This window comes from Lynx rufus, unplaced genomic scaffold (genome assembly GCF_022079265.1).
Source record: "Lynx rufus isolate CCGP_SWC_20201006 ecotype Redwood Valley unplaced genomic scaffold, mLynRuf1.p SCAF_17, whole genome shotgun sequence".
In the NCBI taxonomy this organism is placed as follows: domain Eukaryota; kingdom Metazoa; phylum Chordata; class Mammalia; order Carnivora; family Felidae; genus Lynx; species Lynx rufus.
The window spans coordinates 11,698,885-11,718,872 of NW_025814831.1; the positions used below are offsets into that span (position 1 = coordinate 11,698,885).

Below are 19,988 nucleotides of genomic sequence, written 5' to 3' on the forward strand. Positions count from 1 at the left end.
ATACCCTGACTGGCTTAAGTAGAAAGGCATTAGCATAATCAATGTTGTTTTGACCTCAGCTGATGAATAGTGGCTCAATTTTGTGACTCATCCTTCTGCTTCAAACTATTAGTGAGAGAAAGTCACCTGGGAAGCCCCCTCTTTCAATATTTTCTTACCATCCCTCCTCCCTTCATGGTTGTCGCACAGGACAGCACCAATATCTCGTTTGTGCCCTGGTGTATACCCTTCCTCAAATGCTCCGTCTGACCTTAGTAGGCACTCAAAGACACTGTGTATGGAATGGATGAATGAGTGAGTGCATGAATGAATGAGTGAATGCACAAGTATCTCCACCGCTTTGTCCAAGGGATTCCCAACACTTGAAATACTCTCCCATTCCCAGAGGCCATTTTCCTCTGGAAGCCTCGACTGCCTTCTGCCTCATCCACATTCCTCTACCCCTGCTTACAGCAGACCCCCTCTTGCACCACAGCTGGAGGGCAGAATGGCTGATTTCATGATCTGTCTCCTTGACTGCACCCCAGGCTCGCAGGGGGGGGGGGAGGCACAGAGTCCCATTCACGTTTCTCCCCCCATGTCTCCTTGGTTCAGATGTGGCTCTAAAGAGTTTACCCGGAGAATAGTCTTGGGTGAGCACTCTGCATGCAAGAGGTCCCTAGAAAACTGGTCGGAAAACTGGTCTGCAGGGCAGTTTATACTCGGAGTGGGTGTCTATATGGGGTGATGCAGGGCGCCCACAGAGACTGTGAGAAGGAACTGAGTGAATGTTTCTTCAGTGAGTCAACTACAGTGTCTGACTCTCCACTCTTAGTCCTGGACTCTTGGTTCCCTCCTTCCCCCCCACCTAAGAATAGGATTGTCCACGCTTTGGGGGACCTTCTGGAAGGCCATCCATCAAAGCGCTTCCCAAGCGCTTACACGGGATAAACAGAGCGGCTGCGCGTACCTGCGGTGCGGTCTGGGAGGCCGGGGGCAGCGGGTTTGAACGAAACGTGGCAGGCTACTTCGCGACCGACTTGTTGATAATCTTGCCTCCAACAGAGGAGTTGGAGACGGTTGAGGAAAAGCAGTGGTGGAGAGGTCCTCCCCAGGGCCGCAGGCAACTCCCTCCAAGACGCAGCGTGTGGTTGGAGAGGTCCCTGCACTGAGACTACAGAAGGGACAACAGGGCCCTTGGCCCCGGGAGGGCCGGCTTGCCCCTTCCAGCCACGACACCCAGGGGACACCGCCGTTCCGAATGGGGCGGGGGAGGGGAGAGAGTCCGCAAGGACGGAGCGCAGGAAGGGGTCTCCGCGAGTCAGTCCTTGCCCCCTTCCCGCCGCCCCGGAGAAACTCGGGGGAAGGGCGGGCGTGGAGCCAGACCCCCCGGGGCCGGGAGTCCTCTTCCTCGCGGGTGAATAAATAAATTATTAAGCTCCCAATACACAATAGCCTCGCTAGATGGAGACGAGGAATCACTGCAGCGGCGCTGGCGGCGACGGCGGGGAGCGCGGGCGGGAGCGCAGCTCCGGGCGGGAGGCGGGCGAGGCTCTGGCGAGGCTCACGTCTGTTTTCCTTTTTCGTGCATTATTTATTTCGCCTCCGCCCGCGGCCCTGCTGCCCGAGCGGGCGCACCCGGGCAGCGCCTCCCGCGGGCCGGCGTGACGGACGAGGACGGCTCCGGCACCCCCGCGCCCCGGGCAGCCGCGCGGCGCCACCGGGAAGGGCGGGGATCCGGGGAGGCTCGCGCCGCCCGCTCCCGGCGGCTCGGAGGAGACTTTCCCCGCCCTCCCCTCCGCCTCGGCAGCCCGCCCCGGCCCCGGGCGCGGGGTGCCGCCCCTCCCGACCCGCGCGCGGCCGGGAGCAGCCCGGAGCCGCCGCGCCCTGCGCCCCGTGCGAGCGCGCCGCGCCCGGCCCCCGCTCGGCAGCCCGCGAGGCCCCAGCCGCGCGCAAACTTTTGCTCCAGTGCCCGGCGCTCCTCCCCGGCACGTGAAGCCCCCAGGCGCCCGCGCAGTCGCCAGGGTGAGGACCGAGGCCCCGCCTAGAGGGCGGGGGACCGGGGAGGCGGCTGGCTTTAAATGGGGGCCGTCCGGCGGCTCGGGGACAGTCTGCCGCGGGGGGAACGCGGACCTCCCTTCCCCGCGCCGAGGATCTGCTGGGGCCGCCGCCAGGCAAGGTGGCGTGAGGCACTGGAGGGGTGCGGGCGGAGAGGGAGGCCGGAGGGAGGCTCACGCCCTGAAGCGGGAGGCCCGGGCTGGGGAGAGCGCGCGAGGGCGAACGGGGTGCGCACGGAGGTGCCTATGTTGCAGTGTGCGCAGTGGGGGCCGGCGGGGCAGGGAGGGTGCACGCAGCGTGTGATTTCCCGGTGTTGTGCATGCAGGGTCAGCGAGTGTGCAAGCATGAGTCGGTGGGTGTGCACAGCCGTATCTGTGGGTGTGCAGGCAGGGTGAGCGGTGCCCGCCGGGTTTGAAGTGTGCTCACAGTGGGAGTGAGTTGTGCATGGCTGGGGAGGTTTCTGGGGAGATGCACTGGGCTAGGTTAAGTGTGCTTGGCTGTTTCTGGAGGTGTGCATGGAGCTAAAGTGTGCACGCAGGATTCTGGGGGTGTGCACGGGGCCAAGGTATACACAGAGGGTTCTGGGGGTGTGCGCCAGGACAGAGTGTTCTGGGATGCCGGCTTCTGTGAGTGTGCACGAAGGGTCAGCGAATGTGCAAGCTGGAGTGAAGGGGCAGGCTTGGTTTATGAGGGTGCCCCAGGGTGCCCGCCCAACCGGGACTGCTACGTGTGCGAGTGCGCGCGGGAGACGGTGCCCGCGCGGCCTCCGCCTGACCAGGGCTTTGCTCCCCTGACAGTTCGCCCCGAGTGCGCGGGTGCCGCGGGCCGAGATGCTCCTCCGGGACTTGGTGCTGCGCCGTGGCTGCTGCTGGCCTTCTCTGCTGCTGCACTGCGCGCTCCACCCGCTCTGGGGCTTCGTGCAGGTGAGCGGCGGCAGGGGGTTGTGGGCTACTAGGCAGGGAGGTGCGGGCTCCGCGGGCTGGACCGGGGTGGGGGTGGGGGGTGGCACTGTTTCCTGCAGGCGCCCTCTGGTTGCCCCCGGGGAGAGTTTAGGAAAAGAAGAGGTACAAGCCCTCCCGCTCTCCCCAGCCCTCCACACTCTTGCGGTGAAAAGATGGGGCAAAACTCCAGGGGGAGGCCTCAGTCCTGGCGCGCTAAGGCCTGCAGGACAGGGCCTGGGAACAGAAAGGGCTTGGGAGTGCCTTCTTGATGACCACATTCTGTTGCAGAAATGCGGGAAAAGAAACCGTAGAGCGCTAGCACACTTACAAAGAAAATGGTCCCAACAATATACATTCTTTATTTCCCACCAGAATCACTAGTAAACTTCCACTCGGGCTTCTTACACTGGAATTGACACTGCAGAGGCTGTGCTACTTGTAGGCGGAGGAGTTGGAGAAGTGCAGGGATGGTGCCCGGTGGCCACTGGTGGGGATGGAGGAAGGAGCTGTCTGTAAGGACTGCCTGGGGCTGGAGTCCTCACCCTGGGCCCCCCCTAGACCCCCAGGGCAGAGGCCAGGAGGCCAGCAGGTGGAGTTCTGTCAGTTGGGGTCAGGGAGAGGGTTAGATGGCATGGCCCCTAGTACCTCCCAGGATGCCCACGGTCAGTGGTACGGTGGAGTGGTGAAGTGGACTTTGGTGTCAGCGCTGAATTTGGAGCCCCGGCTTGGCCCTGGCCGGCTCAGGACCTCAGGCGATGCCTCTCGGGGGCCTCGGTTTCTTGTTCCTCTCTGTGCTGTTACAAGACTTGGATGAGATCAAGCGAGTAAAGATCGCTTAAAGCTGTGCCTGGACCATAATCAGTAATTGATACTAGTAATTGATACTAGTAATGGTAATGCTGCTCTTCCGTCTGCATGGCCGGGCACTCTGTTGATCGCGACAGAGTCTGTTGGAGATTTTTGAATTCTCAGTGGCTCAGCAGGCGCTGGAGGGCATTTTTATTGTTTTGAGCATTGAACCGCCCAACCCTGGGGTCTTTGCGGCGTCATGTTCTTCTGGTGGCATTTTGGGGGTCGAGGATCGTTCGGATGGTTGCCCTGAACAGGGAGGGAGAAATCAAAGAAAAGAGGATAGGGGGAGACCCCTTGCCAGTGTGCCGCGGTCCGTGAGCTGTCCCGAGTGATGGGGCCCCCCTGGGAGCCAGCTGTCGTCTGTCCCGCTCAGATGGTGGCCTGGGTGATTATTGGGGAGCACCAGGGGTTCTCATGCTGGAAGGAGCGTGCTGGTTGAGCGGGTGGGTCAACCAGAGTCTGCCCCCCACCCTCAGCACCAGGCTCATCTTCTCCGCTCTCTTGTCTGGCTTGCCTCTGTCTCCCTCACCATTGTTTTCCTTTTGGAATTGACAGCTTTGTTTAATGTGTGAAACAGCAGTTATTAAACTCAGCTGTGCCGCCTCGGGATTCAGGGTTTTGTCACTTGTAAACACTCGGGCGGTTTGGGACCAGCTTCCCTTGCTCAACTTTTAGTTGAACCTCAGATGTTGAGTTCACTGTGTTTTCATATTCGTTTGTTTACCGTTTTCCCTAACACTTTTTTTCAGCTGATATGTATAGACAGCCACATGATGATGTTGTCAGTCTCCAAGACTGGAATTTTGTGGTGTCGACTAGCAAGACTGAGGCAGTAGACCCCCTGTCTCCCCACCATTACCACCAAAAGAAATAATTTTGTGACAGCAGCTCAGTTTTTTTAACCACCTCTTTCAGCCAGGCCGTACTTACCCAGGCGTGTGTGTGTGTGTGTGTGTGTGTGCGCGCGCGCTTCAGATGCTGTTACTCAATACAAATCAATTTTTGTGAAAATCAATTAGAAAAGGAGTCCTCCAGACAAGTAAAATGGGTAAAATCTTGGCAGGAGGCTCTGGAAAAATTAATCTACAAATGATAAGGACCGAGAAGCCAGGGGAAGAGGGGCTTTAGAATGGATGGACCTGGTTGTCAAGCGGAAGAGCTGAATCCACGGGAACGGAGGGGAGAAGAGAAAAATACAAGTGCGCAAAGCCATGTATTTTCCTTTAAGTGGAGAGGTTAAAATCTGTCACATCATAGGAGTTCCTTGAATATAGAGAAAGAACTCAGAGCTATCTGTGTTTTCATAAGCATTTTGCCAGAAGAATCCCCCAAAGTTGTAAGCATTTGCGAGACGGAGACCGACATATCAAAGTGCTGTAATTAATAGGGTAATTGGTGAAGCAAGAGACCTGTGGTCCCCCCAAAGCACCAGGTTCCCACCTTGCAATCCGCCTGACGCCTCTGGCTGCCGCCCAGATGATAAGGAACTTAATCATTAAAGTCAGATGACATTTAAATTGCCACAAGGTTGGTGGGGGCATTCCCTAGCCTTTCCCCTTTCTTCTTTAATGTGTCTGGAATAGCGATTCTGAGCTTTTGTGATTTAGGGTTCTTCTAAGTTCACTTCCCGATGATTCCTTTTTTTTTGCAAGCAAAGAGGATGACAGGCTGGCAAATTTATTAGGTGTGACAGGAGTGTGTCTCATCAAGTTACTGTGGTGCTGGCCTGTCTCCATAAAAGATGCCAGAGCCATCATCTTTGTGGGCGTCCTCCAGGGAGACAGGCTCTGATCCGGGCCAGTGGGTCTCTGTGCGCTAAAGAGGAGCCACCAGCAAGGCTGAGCTCATTTCATCAGTAGCATTTATTGGGCACCTACTGTTTGCCAGGCCCTTTGTGAAGTGCGGGGGGCAGTCCCTGCCCTCATGGCACTGACAATCTGGCACTGGAGAGATAATTAAGTAATAATGATAGGTAAGAGAACTCAGCAGGAGCAGACAGCTTGGAGATGAGACCCGATGGAGGGGTCAGAGAAGCCTGGCAGGTGGAGGGCTTCAGCTGAGGCATGAACAAGGACAAGATAGGAGCAGGGTGCCGTGTGAAGGAAGCCTCCAGGCAGAGGGAATAACCCTGAGCCCAGAGGAGAGAATGGGGCGCTGGAAGAACCTTGGGGAGGGGAGGGAAGTCCCAGGTAAGGCTACTATTGTAAGCCGCTAACCTAGTGTCTTACAGCTTGGACTTGATCCTGAGGGCCATGGGAGCTGTCGAAGGTTTTCAGCAAGAAATGACATAATCTCAGCCTGGCATTTTAGAAATCTTGGTCCAGCCCCACTGACAAGATAGATTTGGAGAGGTGGGGGTGAGGCAAGAGGCAAGGAGGCCGCGGAGGGGAGCAGTTGCCAGATTTAGCAGGTAAAATTGCAGGACATCCAGTTAAACTTGAATTTCAAATCAACAGTGGCTCGTGCTTTTAGTGTAAGTATATCCCATACGATATTTGGGACATACTTCTACTACAAATTGCTGTTTGTCGAAAATTTCACAAGGTGTCCTATATTTTATCTCACAATCCTAAGTCAGAGGCAGGTGCTGCCCTGGGAAGATACAATGGTGTCCTGGTTTAGGGCAGTCGTAGTGGGAGTGGGGAGACATTGATGGAGTTAAGGGCTATTCAGGAGGTAACATCCACCGACCCGAAAAGCTGCGCTGATTGGCCGGGAGTGAGCGGGAACCGGCAACCACGGAGCACCGTGGCCCCCAAACCACAGTGGCAGGTACCAAATCCAGGTGACTGTGGGACTTACCTGTCCCTCAGCCCACTGTCCATGACAGCAGCATTGACAAGATTCTGGCCCCAGGGGAATGCTGCAGAGCAGGGGCAGGAAGGCAGGGGACAGCAAAACGGGACCAGAAGTGGTCACAGGAAGTAATGGTGTCAGCTTTTGTTCGGCGGGCTTTAGGCAGGTTGTTGACCTCCCTGGGCCTCTGCCCGTTTTTAGTCAAGTCCAGCCAAGAGCAGGTGACCTCAGGGGTAAGTTTCTTCTCCTTGTGGGACTCCCCACGATTCAAAGCAAGCAAGCCAGGTGTTGAGACAAGTTCCCAGTGCTGAGATTGTTTTCTCTACTGGTCTAAACACAACAACCGCCAATCTGCAGAACCCCCGAGGGGACCCAGAGTTGGGGAACAGAAGAGATCTTGTGTTTCTCCACTGGTGGGCAGACCATCCCCCAACACATCTTTTCACTGTGCACCAACTGAATGCAGGGCCCTGTGAAATCTTAGTGCGTTACTTAGCCTTTCTGGGTCTGTCGTCCCTACCTGAGCCCCCGCCCCAGCATAAGCACGGATGACACTACTTGCCTCTCTCCGTGATCTTCATGAGAGTGAAACGAGAGCCTGTTTCCCATGGCTGACACACAGTAGGGCTCAGGAAGTCTCACTTGGTCAGGACTAATAAAGCACAGACCCACCCACCACCTGCCTGCCCCAGATGCTCAAGGCTCAGTGTGGGCAGCAGACGTTACCAAACAGTGGGGAAAGTGCCCAGAGAGAAGGGTTTACGAGGTGAAGAAGCTACCCTGGGCAGATGGATCTATTTTCTGGGGTGGGGGTGGGGGACGTGGCACTCAGGAAGTTGGCAAGTAACCAGTCAAGAGAGGCTCGGTAGCCACAGGCTTGCACTGGACCACACCCCAGTGAGGGGCCCCAAGTGGGGTCCACCCCCCAGGGAGAAAGACAGACAGCCAGACACCAAGGAACCATGGATTTTTTTTAAGTGCCATGCGTTCCTTTGTTCCCTCCCCCTTCAGCCTTGAAACTTGGCCCCGGCTCCCCCACTGATAATTTCATCGCATTAAACTCTCTTATACATCCATACCCTTATATCCTCTCACAGAAAAATGGGTCATCGTGTTGGGCTGGGTTAAGCAGACGTGCTCCTCTTGAACTCTTGCATAAATTGCCCCTCGGAGAGAGGGAGAGTAATTGCTTTAGCAGTGGCATTGCTTGACGTTTGCACACTGGTGGAATCCAGCAGGGGAACACCCTCGGAGGCCAGCATTGGCAGGATGGAGCCTTCGAGCAACCCCCGTGGTCTTAGAAGGTCTTAGAAGGTCTTAGAAGGTCGGAACCAAGAGGAGGGCAGCTCAATGGCCACGGGAGAGCTGACAGGCGCACTGGTGAAGCTGCTATGCTACGAGTTAGGCATCTCCATGGACTGACTAGGAGAGGCCCACCATCTGAGGATCTGCCCTTCCCGGCGGGCGATGAGATTGCCTTTGGAGTTTGAAACTCACTCCATGGCCCTCTGAAAGCATGCACCCTCTAAACGGTCGCAAGCAGCAGCTTCTTGGCCCGGTAGATATTAAGTTAGGGCTGTAAATCAGTCCACCTCCTGCTGCCATCCCCCAGTGGTCATTACCCAGCCTGTTCAAGGCCTCCAAGTGGGAAGGGAGTGTCGGAGCCCCGTGGGGTCTCTCTGCCGGGCCGGGGACACGCACAGAGGAGGAGGCTGCCTTGGGCCTCAGGCTGCATTGCAGGTGGCTGGTTGCAGAGAACCTGGGGTTTTGGGTTTCTACTCCCCTGAGATGACAGCCAGAGAAGTTACAGTGGGCTTCGTTGAGGTGAGGGTGACCGCCAACTCTTCCCTCCAGGCCGTTGAAGCCGCTTGTTCCCTGGGACGGGCACAGAGCCGGGGGCTTATGGGTTAGGGCCCTCTACTGCAGGGAGGGACGCTGGCGGTGTGTCTAAGCCAGCAGTTCTCATGCGGGCTAAACAGTAGAAGTCTAGCCTGGGGACATTAAACAAAATAGTCATGCCCAGCTCCACCTGCAAAAATTTTGATTTAACTGGTCTTGGGAAAGGCTCCGGCACGAGTTTTTTTTTTTTTTTTTTTTTAAAGCTGCCCGGGAGGTTCTAATGTGCCATCAGGGTTTGGAACTACTGGTCCAGCACAGCCCCCGTCCTTGTTTACAAGTGACGTAATGAAGGCTGGTGTGGAAAGAGTACACACCAGGAGTCAAGAGCTATGGATTCTGGTCCAGTTTTTAATACTCATCCATTCATCCGTCCATCCATCCATTCACCAAGTATTTACTGAATGCCAGGCATTCCCTTAGTGGCAGAAAATCCAAGGCCCAGCCGCCACCTCCATAGAGCTTATAGTCCGGTGGTGAAAACAGGTGGGAACCAGGCAATCACCCAAATGTAGATTTTTGCCCCACAGAGTGGAACCTGGTACCAGGAGAGCCTATAAAAGAAGAACTGACCTGGTCAGGCATGCTTTCCTGAGGAGGTGATAGCCACTCTGAGTAATGGACAAAGCGAGAGAAAAGTGTTGGAGAACATTCCAGGACACTGGAGCCGCATATGCAAAGTGGAGGGGGAGGGGCGATGCATGGCCAGGGTCCAGGGAGTAGAAGAAGGGCATTGAAGGCAGAGCGGAAGCTGAGAGCATGGGGTGCGGTGGGGCTGGAAACGTTGTCAGGGGCCTCCTGAGCACGGCCCTGTGGCCACATGATCTCCTGAGCTGTGGGCAAGCACTCGAGGATTGCTGGGAGGATGTGGATGGTTTGGTCCTGTGTTTCCCACAAGACCCCTCCGGCTCTCTTGCTCACATGGCCTGGGAAGGTAGGCTTCCTTCCTCAAGATGGGGGCACCTTGGCCTGAGTTGACGGAGGAAGGCTGTCAGGAGCTGTGGACAGAGAGAAGGCGAGGGCTTCTGGAGACTGGAAGAACGGTTGGCTAGGGTTACTGAGGAGGTAAAATCAGTATCCTGTCACCACATGGTGTGGGAACCTTGGGCAGCCACTTCTCCTGCCTGGGTCTCGGTTTCCTCATTTGTACAGGAGGGAAATTCTGAGAGTTAACCATCAAATTCTTGTCGACCTCTCATTAATATCCAAGTTACTTGTCACGGCCTCAACGGGTCCCTGGCAGAGCTGGGAATAACACCTTGGTCTCTAAACCTGCCCGGCCAGCCTCCCACAACATCGTTCCCTTTGAGCCAAGCCCACGCCTTCATTCTTCCCCGAGGCGGTCTTCGGGGAGGATCCCGGGTTGCACCCTGGCTGGGATCGGGTGGCATGGGTCCATTTCCCTCCTGGTGGCCTCATTGTCTTCTCTCGGGCGCGTGTGCCCGTTTCTGCAGGTGACGCACGGTGAGCCCCAGAAGTCCTGCTCCAAGGTGACCGATAGCTGTCAACACATCTGCCAGTGCCGGCCCCCTCCCTTGCTGCCCCCACCGCCCCCGCCCCCACCGCCTCCCAGACTCCTCTCCGCCCCAGGTAAGTAAAGGTTTGTTTCTGGGGTTCTCTCTGTGTTTTCCGGGCCCAGAAAGGCCCCGGGAGCAGAGCAGAGGGCAGCCTTGCTTCCTTTGTAATTTTCCACTGGCCGAGCAGGAGGGAAGCCAAGGCCCAACTTTTCCCTGCAGTCTGCAGAACGCCTTTCCCACAGAATGTTCCTGCGGGATGGAGGAGGATGTCTCCATCGGTTAATCAGATAAAAGTCAATCTCCATTTGATGAGTAACTCGGCCTGGATTGTTCTGAAGGCCAGAGCTTGAGAGGGGTGCAGCCATGGGGCCAGTCTTAAATACCCTCCCCATGCGCATGCTTTCATGCCTCTATTTTAATTCGCGCTTGAGGAGGCGATTGGTTAGGAGCCCAAGCGGAGGCTCTGGGAGCGAACTTACACAGATGCCTGACAGCCAGTTGCAGCGAGTGCTGCTAGAAACCTCCCTTTCACTTGTTTGCCTTGATTTCATCTACGAACAGGTTGATTGCCTGGTCATTCAAACAAAGGAGGGTTTTTCTTTAGCCGGAAATGGCCTCATCCTGATTCTCAGGGGTTAGGTCTCCTGCTTACAATTGCTGGTTGAGAAGTTCACTAAACAGAGGTTCTGCATCTTGGATGGATCATTCCACGTGCGGCCTCTAGACCACCTGTGATCGTGTGTGGCTCTCTCTCGCTGAACACATCTCCGTTGAGTTATTCGGGGCATATGTTAAATAACCTTGACGACGCTTATTCTCCGGTAGATGGTGTCTTCAGGCTCTCGGTGTCCAGACAGTGATGCAATGTTCTAGAGGATCTTTGCAGTTCAGATGCATTTCTGAGTTTGGTCCGCTAGGCCCTTACCTGTTCCCATTCTTCCGTGACACCTGTAGCCCGGTGCTTCTCTGAGTGTGGCCCTCAACGTCACCTGAAGCATTCCTTTTAAAGTGTAGCTCAGGACCCACTTCTAACCCACCCAGTCAGTCTTTGGGTGCGGCTTAGGAATTGGCATTATAACAAGTTCAGAGATGATCCAAATATAAGTTAAGGTTGAGAACCTTGGCCTACCGGGCTCTCTGCTCCAGGCCTCCGAAGGACCCTGTAGCCCAGCATGTTCACCTCCCTCTCTCTCCTGAGGGAGCCCCTGGGCTGTACCGGGGGGGCCCAGCCTCAGGCACCTGCCTCTGCAGATCACTCCCTTCCCCCTTTGCTTCCTTTGGAAGCCCTCCTCTTTCCACTTTTTGGGCAACGAGCCTATGCCATCTCCTGTGCAAGCCTATGCTTGCATCTGATTGGTCCACGTCCCCCAGCGGGGGTCCCTTCCATCTGCCCTGCTCTAACTGAGCCTCTGTGCCAGACACAGAGGTGAAAGACCATTCTGGTCTTCGGGGGTCTCTCAGCCTCAAAGAAGAGGCTCAAAAAGTGGCCTGAGAGAGCACAGGTAGCCTTCAAATCTTTGAGTAGTTGGGCCACAGTAGACAGTAACATTGACCTGAGTCTTAACATGGATAGGGTTGTTCTAAGTTGATAAGGAAGGTGTGGGGAAAAGACATCAGACAGAAGGAACAGCGTGGGCAGAAGGTTGGAGGCATGGCTTTGTGAGACTCAATCATGGGAGTCCCAAGCCCTTCGGTGGGTTGGAAGGAGTTGTCAAGGGGCGGAACGTGAAGGGCCTTGTGTGCCTGGCTGAGGAGATCACATTTCATCCTGTGAATTGTTGTTTGCCAAACATCATTCACCATATCCAAATACATCCTGTTATTTGCCTTAGTTTTTATTTCGTTAATGTTTATTTACTCTTGAGAGAGAGAGAGAGAGAGAGAGAGAGAGACAGAGCATGAGCAGAGGAGGGACAGAGAGAGAGGGAGACACTGAACCCGAAGCAGGCTTCAGGCTCTGAGCTGTCAGCACAGAGCCCGACATGGGGCTTGAACCCACGAACCATGAGATCGTGACCTGAGCCAAAGCCCGACACTTAACCGACTGAGCCACCCAGGCGCCCCTGCCTTAGTTTTTCTTTAAATAGATTCATTTTTTTTGTTTATATTAACCAATTTCCAAAAAAAAAAATCTTTATATAACTACTGAAATGAGTCAATGAAAAACCAGTATCATTGGCATAATTAGAGGGTGACCATAAAAATAAATGCAATGAACACAAAGCAGCGTTTCAGAGTTCTAGCTTGTTGTGGAAGGTTCCGAGCTCAAGGCTCTCCCTCTTCTTGTTTAAAAGGGAGAGGGTGCGCCTGGGTGGCTCAGTCAGTTAAGCATGAGACTCTTGGTTTCGGCTCAGCTCATGATCTCACAGTTTTGTGAGTTTGAGCCCCCCTTTGGGCTCAGTGCTGACAGCACAGAGCCTGCTTAGGATTCTCTGTCCCCTTCTCTCTCTCTGCCCTTCCCACTCTCACGCTGTCTCTGGCTCTTCCAAAATAAATAAATAAACTTTAAATACATTTAAAAAAATAAAAAGGGAGAGAAGCAAGTGGTAGTAAGATAGATGTCAGAGCTCGAGCAGGGACCACGTGGAGATTTTTCTCTGTAAAGAAATCAGAAGGCTTGTAAGAGAACCCAGAGGGGCCTAAGTTTCTTGTTCCGTGTCTCAGTGTGTTGGCGTGCTGGGTCCACCTGCCATCTGCAGTCAGTTCACTTACCTGCAGGGACATGCACCCCACCCTTTAGAAAACTGCTGCGGGTAGCAGTGAGCCCACAGAGGTGTTAAGCGGGAAGGCGGCAGGATTCCGTATCGTCTTCTTCAGAAAGGTCAGCTTTCCCGACCATGTGGAGGGTGGCTTGGGGGGTGAGCTGCCGGACCGGAGTCGAGTGGGGAACTCGTCGGAGACCGCAAGCCCCAGACCACCCATCAGGGCCTGGAGCCAGGCTGGGAGCTGCAGAGAAGGGGAGGCAGGCAGAGAGTGCCTCGTGTGAGGCGAGAGAGGCCCCCTGGTGGGCTTTGGGCCTGAGGGCTTCTGGGGGCGAGGAGAGCAGATGCAGTCTGGTCCTGTGGCGGGGCTCCTTCAGTTACACATAGCTGGGATACCAAAACTGGGGAGAGAGATGTTAGTTTCTCAGTTCATGTGTCGGGACGTTCTAGAAGCAGGTCTTGTATGATGATAGCATTGGATCTCTGTCTCTGCCTCTCTGTCTTCTGATTTCTCCTGGGTTGCCTCTTCTCTCAGGCTGGCCCAGTGTCTGTGGCTCCAGGCTCTGGGATTCCATCACCCTTACAGTTAGTAATCTTCCTACAAGGGGAGCTTCACTTTCTGAATCCTTCAACTGAACTCCCGGGGCTGACTGTCATCGGACCAGCTTGGGTCACATGTCTGTCCTTGGACCAGTCACGGTGGCCTCTGATGGGATGGAATAAGCTGATTGGTCAGGCCTGGGCCATGTGACCACCCTTGGCGTTGGCATGTAGGGATAGAGGTTAAAGGACAGATGGCTTTCCAAGGGAGGAGCTAGGTAGAGGGGCTGTATACAGCCCAAGGACGAGGATGTGGACCCTGGGCAGGTCAGACAGGGGAGGCACCCCATAGCCATGGCCTCCCTGAGGGCGTGCGAGGCAGATTAGACCAGTGGCAGAGAAAATATTCTGCACAATTCGCTCTGTCCTTGTCGAGCCAGCCTAGACCTTGCACACGGTGGTGCCCAGTAAATGTCAGGCACCTATAGAGCCACATTGCAACTTCAGCCTGTTCTGTAATCCCCAAGGGAGTCGCCTCTCCCAGCAGGCACGGGGCTTCAGAGCTATGAGGCTGCTGTTGTCATTTCGTTCAGTAGGCGTACATGGGGCTCAGCAGGGCTGGGCACTGTGCCAGCGGCTGGGGAGCCAGCGGAGAGCAAGAGAGGAGCCGTTCCTGCCCTCGTGCAGCTCAGTTTGCAAGAGGTATTGGCAGGAGCGTCCTTTCCTGCTATCTTTCCGGAGACACCGCGTGTAGGCACGTGTCCCCTTTTGCCCATCGGATGTGCCTTCCGTCCCTTGTGCTGACACGGGCCTCTCCTTCACTGGCCAGCATTTGCCAAGCGCCTGCGTTGGGCACGCTGGAGGCACACAGAGGTGCACAGGGACTTGTCCTCACCGGCAGGGGCTGGGAGGGAGCATCTGGGAAAGAATTCTCCAGTAGATGTTGGATGAGGTGGAGCAGAGGGAGGCCAGCCAGTCCGTGGAGGAGGGGGAGTGGCTGAAGCCCGCAGAAGACTCCCTGCTGAAGGAATGTTTGTCTGTAGGAGTGGGGGTCTGGGGTAGAGGGAGAAAGAGGGAAGGGAGAAACCTCTGTGCGTCTTCAGGCAGACCTGTCCAGTCTCCCATGAAAGCGCCTGCCAGAAATGCGCATTGGAATTGTTGGATGTTCTCCATGTGGCCAGGCAGGCAGGCCTCCCTCTTCATCCAAACAGCACCCTGCTGCTCAAGGTGACCACCTTGTCATGTTTTGCCCAATCCTGTCCTGGTTTTACCCCTGAAAATCCTATATCCCGTGAAAGCCGCCAGTCCTGGGCTAACCGGGACAGCTGGTCTCCCTTTTGCTGAGCCACTCTCGTCTGGCAAAGGCAAGGTGGTGTGTTTGGGTGTTGATGTGTTTGGTTTTGGCATGTTTGTTTTGTTTTGTTTTGTTTTATCACGAAACTTTCAAGGACGCTGCCTCCCCCCCATCTCCATCTGGAACTCATTGCTCATGGGGGCAGCTCAGCTGTGCGTTCCTCTGTTGGGGGGGGGAGCCCAACCCTGTGCCACCCCTCCCAGCAGCCCTGAGAAGTCTGTTGAGTCCCACCTGTCACTGGAAAGGAGCGTGGAAAAGCATCTCCACTGTCTGCCCTTCGTTCCTCCGACTCTGCCTACGACCTTTTGCACTTAAAAGGGGCAGCTGGGGGGCGCCTGGGTGGCGCAGTCGGTTAAGCGTCCGACTTCAGCCAGGTCACGATCTCGCGGTCCGGGAGTTCGAGCCCCGCATCAGGCTCTGGGCTGATGGCTCAGAGCCTGGAGCCTGTTTCCGATTCTGTGTCTCCCTCTCTCTCTGCCCCTCCCCCATTCATGCTCTGTCTCTCTCTGTCCCAAAAATAAATAAACGTTGAAAAAAAAAATTAAAAAAAAAAAAAGGGGGCAGCTGGACTTCGTAAACTTTTACAAGCTGTGGGCCAGAGGGAGAGGCTTGACCAGTGGTTCCCAAACATGAGTGTGGTCAGAATCCCCTGGAGGGCTTGTTTAAACCCAGGTTGCTGGAGCCGGTCCCCAGAATTCCTGATTAGGTGGGTCTGGGGTGGGGCCTGAGATTTGCCTCATTCCCACATTCTCAGCTGTTTCTCCTGCTGGCCCGGTGCACACTCTTGAGAACCAGTGTCGGAGAGAATGGCAATCAGGGCAGGGAACCTTAGAGTCAGACCCAGCCCTTCCACTCCTCGCTCTGTGACCCTGGGCACATCCCATCCCTCTCAGAGCCTCAGTTCCCGCATCTGTAAAGTGGGGCTAGTGATACCTCCTGGAGAAGGCATTGCTGTGAAGGCTGGAAATTATATAGGCTGCACTTGGCAGACGTATGTGCTTGAAAAGCACTGTTACAGCCCAATGACTCATAGCCTGGCTTTCCTGCCCTCCAGACCTGGTGGCAAATCCTTCTCATTAGCTAAGTGATTTGGGCAAGGTACCCTTTTTCTTTTTAATTTTTTAAAGTTTATTTACTTATTTTGAGAGAGAGAGAGAGAGCGAGAGCGAGAGCATATGAGCAAGAAGGGGAGGGGCAGAGAGGGAGGGAGGGAGAGAGAGAGAATCCCAAGCAGGATCCCAAGAATCTGTCATCGCAGAACCCGATGTGGGGCTCGAACTCACGAACCGTGAGATCATGACCTGATCCAAAATCAGGAGTCGGACGCTTAACCAACTGAGCCACCCAGGCACCCCTGAATAAGGTATCCTTAACTGCTTGGGACCTCAACTTTTGCATCTGCGAAATGGGGCTAATGACGCTACCTGGGGCATGTGCGTGGTCGTGAGGCTTCGGTGACATGTGGTAACCACCTTGCGGAACCCAAGTAACACTCCATAAATGGAAGCCAATAAATAATACTGGACGTGCCTGGGTGGCTCAGTCGGTTACATGCCTGGCTCTTGGTTTCAGCTCAGGTCACGATCTCGAGGTTTTGTGAATTCGGGCCCCGCGTCGGGTTCTGTGCTGGCAGCGTGGAGCCTGCTTGGGATTCTCTCTCTCCCTCTCTCTCTGCCCCTCTGCCACTCATGCTGTCTCTGTCTCTCTCTGTCTCTCAAAATAAATAAATAAACTTTAAAAAATAAAAAAAAATAATAATACTAACAGTAACAGTCATGATAATGAAAGGTCACTGGCCTCCAGGCTGGGCTGGTGCCTCTCTATTGTCCAAGGGGCATCAGGTTAGAAGCTTGAGGATGAAGTTGGCTCTTGAAGGGTGTGTAGGCTCCCCTAGGTATTCGACAGGAAGGAAAAGGTTTCCAGAGAGTTCCGCCCATGCCCCTTGCCAGGTTCACAGTCATCCAGAGTCCTGGGTGTTTCCGGAAGGCGTGGGCAGGGGTGAATCCTGGCAAAGGTGACGGCGTGCTGGGGGCCTGAGCAGAAAGCCCACACGGCAGCCGCTGGAGTTCAGGACCTGGACTCACTTGGTGGATGTCGGCGATGCCCACTCGTCCCCGCGTGTGACTCAGACGGCGGAGGCCGCGGAAGGAGACGTGTACTAGCCCTCAAGGAAGAACACGGGCAGCCCTCCGTGCGACCTGCTTCTGAGGCTGATTGGGCCAAAAATAGCTGTGGCAGAACAGAGGCGGGCGCCTGCGTTTCCACAGTGCCTGTCTTCACGGAGTCGAGTCACCGATAGAGATTTTATTTTTGCATCTATTTTATTCTTAGAAAAACCAGAAGAGAGGTTAAGTGACTCCCCAGAGGTCACACAGCAGTGGTGGAGCTAGAATGGGGTCACCTGGTTCCCAGACCTGTGTGCCAAGGGCCAAGTTTTAACAAAGAGAAGCAAATGGGAGTGTGGGAGCTCTAGAATGCCTTTTTTTTTTTTTTTTTTCCCACTCACCCAGAACACTAGAAGGAAATCAGTGTTTGGTTCCTGGTGCTGAGGTGGAAGCTTGCTTTCCTCATCTCATTTACTCCTTAAACACTCTTTAGAGTAAGTGCTATCATCCCCAATTTCTGTGAGGAGCTTAGGGCTCAGAGAGGGTGAGTTACTTGTTCCAGGCTGCCCAGCTGGTAAGAAGGGGAGGTAATTCCTGCTTCCCGCTGCATCTTTTGCCCACCTCTGCCCCTCTGTGGCTGACCGTCAGGGTCAGGACCCCCTTTCCTTTCCTTGATCGGGCCTTACTCCCTCCTGTCTCAGAGTCTTTGCGTATGTGAGTCCTTCTGTTCCAGGCTCCCCCTCAAAGTGGTTGACCTTAACTCCCGCAGACCTCAGCCCAGGAAAATCCTCCCTGACCTCCACAGAGGTCACACCATTCCCAGGTCCATCTATGGCCAAGGAACAAATCACCCCAACAGTTAGTGTTTAAAAGCACAACACGTGCATCGTCCTTTCCTCTCACGGTGACGGGGTTGACGGGGCTCCACCAGGAGGCTCTCGCCTGAGGTCCTTCCTGTGATTTCAGTCCCTTGGCTGGGGCTGGATCCATCTTGACGGCCTCGCTGCTCATGTCTGGTGGTTGGTTCCGGCTGGTGGTTGGGTCCCCAGCTCACCGTGTCCACCTCCAGACATTTTTGAGCAGAGGTGCGGTGTGGCCTCTGCAGAGACCAGTTCCCTAGTGAGGAGGCTGTCCTTGGGTCCAGGCCAGAACCGGTGGGGGGGGGGGGGGCTGGATGTGGGGGCGATGGTGAGTGGCAGTCTTAAGCCCCGGTCCAATTTAAGATGGTTTTGGAGGACGGGGCGATAGGACTCGCCTGGTGGCCGTGGTTGTAGGGGAGGATCGGGGCCAGGGATTCTGCTGGGTTTTGTCGATGAAGGAGCAGAGAAGCCACAGGACGTCACCCACACTGCCCCCTCTCCTTGGTGCTCAGGACGTTGGTGATCTCACCAGTGGGGTCGTCGAGCAGACTCATATGGTGCCACGCAGGGGTCGGCAGAGGCTCTGATGTCCCGCAGCGTGTTTCAACAGCTGCCGTTTTAAGGACACAACCTCTGGGGCTTTAGCACAAGTCCAGGGGTTAACGACACTTCATTGCTATAAAGAAGCCAACGAGAGTTTCTTCTTGGTGGTAAGGAGTTTGGGGCAAGTGGAGGAGGAGGCCCTCAGAGGCCTCTAAAGCCGAGCGTGGGTGCCCCAGGTGAGGCCGATCCCTGGGACCGGCCTTCTCCACAGGCTCCTTACGAGAGCATGGCTGCCATGGTGCTGTCCTTGCCAAGAGTGAGACCTGATGAGGGACCGGAGGCGTCATCTAGGGCCCATGTCGCTTTGCACGTGTTTCGCTTCATGGCTGCATTGGCGAAGCTGGTCTTCACTGTCACATGCCTTTGGACCCGCATTCATCCAATTTGTGGGAGACGGTTTCCATCCTGTCACCTGTGAGGCACTTGCAGGCTTGCGCATAGGAGGACCGGGGGGCTGGGCCTGGCTCTGGCCCTTAACAGCCATGCACTGGTCACTCAGCACCTCTCTGAGCTTTATGCTTATCTCCCTCCAAAAGTGGCTGTGGAAGTGGAAATAATATGTGAGGGCCTTGCCTCGCCTCTGGCACATTCTCACTCTTAGTAGATAGGACCTCTTAGTCAACATAATCCTGGCTTGAGCAAATCTCGTATCCAAACTGGCCTTGGCTCCCCCATCCATGAAATGGGCTGGCTCTGTCTCGCATCCCACTCTGTGCTGAGCACAGTGCGTGCGTGAGCCTGATTTTTGTCTCTGGACGTGAGCGTCTGGTATCCGGAAGAGCTCTAATAGTTGCTGGCTCTTTCTTTTAAGTGATTTTATTTTTTTTTTTAAGTACTGAATTTTCTTCTCCCAATTCAATAAATGGAATTGTCTTCCATTTATTTGTTTGTATCCAGCAAATAAAATATTACACATTCATGTGGACTCTAATTTAGTCAACCAACCTTTGTTTGTTGATTTACCGAGCAAACCGAGTGCCAAGAGGTTGTGCCTTGGCAGGTCCTGGGGCTGCAGAGATGAATTACCCACAGCCCTGCGCCTCCAGTTGGATGCCGGAGCTTTGGCTGCTGGGAGGTGTTGGCATCACCTGGGAGTGTTAAAAATGACTGATGCTCGGGCCGAGCCTGGAGGGAGGTGGTTCTTGTCTGAATCGAGGTTGAGACCCTTGGCTGGAACCAGAGGCATGAGGCGGGAAGGGCTCTGTGCCAAAAGGAGAGGAACAGGTGTGTGCAATGGAGTTAGGGGCCGGAAGGCCGGTGAAACTTGCACACGAGTGAGCGACCTCCCAGCGCCACCATAGGCGCTGGGATGTCCCCAGAGTCAAGGCCAAACTGGACTCTGGGGACATCCAAGAATCCGGGATCTTAGGAGGGGTCGACTCGGCACAGGGGTGGAGATGGGGAAATATACACGTTGGCCAGTGCTCGCTTCCGGCCCCGACGTGGACCTCCAGGGTGCTCTAGATTCATATAATATAAAGTTCACCATTTTACAACATACAGTCAGTGCTGTTTTTAATATAGTCACGAGGCTGTGCAGCCATCACCCCCTATCTAATTGCAGAGCATTTTCATCACCCCACAAGGAAACCCCAAACCTCCTAAGACAGTCCCCCTCCTAGTCCCTATTCTGGACATTTCACATAAACCTGGGTGCCTCGGTTTCCTCATCTCCTAGCAGGGATGAAGCCTCCTTCCTCAGGGTGGTTGTGAGGAGGAATCCAGACACTGTGTGCGGGCTCAGCCCCCTGCCTGGCGCAGGGCAGGTGTTCGGAGAGTGTGGCC

General features: G+C 55.0%; 1 protein-coding gene across 1 annotated transcript in view; it reads left to right on the forward strand.

Annotated features, from left to right (window-relative positions):
• The first annotated feature begins 2,867 nt into the window (after positions 1 to 2,867).
• PRIMA1 (proline rich membrane anchor 1) overlaps positions 2,868 to 19,988 on the forward strand; it is a 58,558-nt gene continuing 41,437 nt past the window's right edge. Inside the window, exons 1-2 of the mRNA XM_047079986.1 lie at positions 2,868 to 2,960; positions 9,977 to 10,112. Coding sequence (XP_046935942.1) covers positions 2,868 to 2,960; positions 9,977 to 10,112 — 229 coding nt within the window. The remainder of the gene's footprint in view (positions 2,961 to 9,976; positions 10,113 to 19,988) is intronic.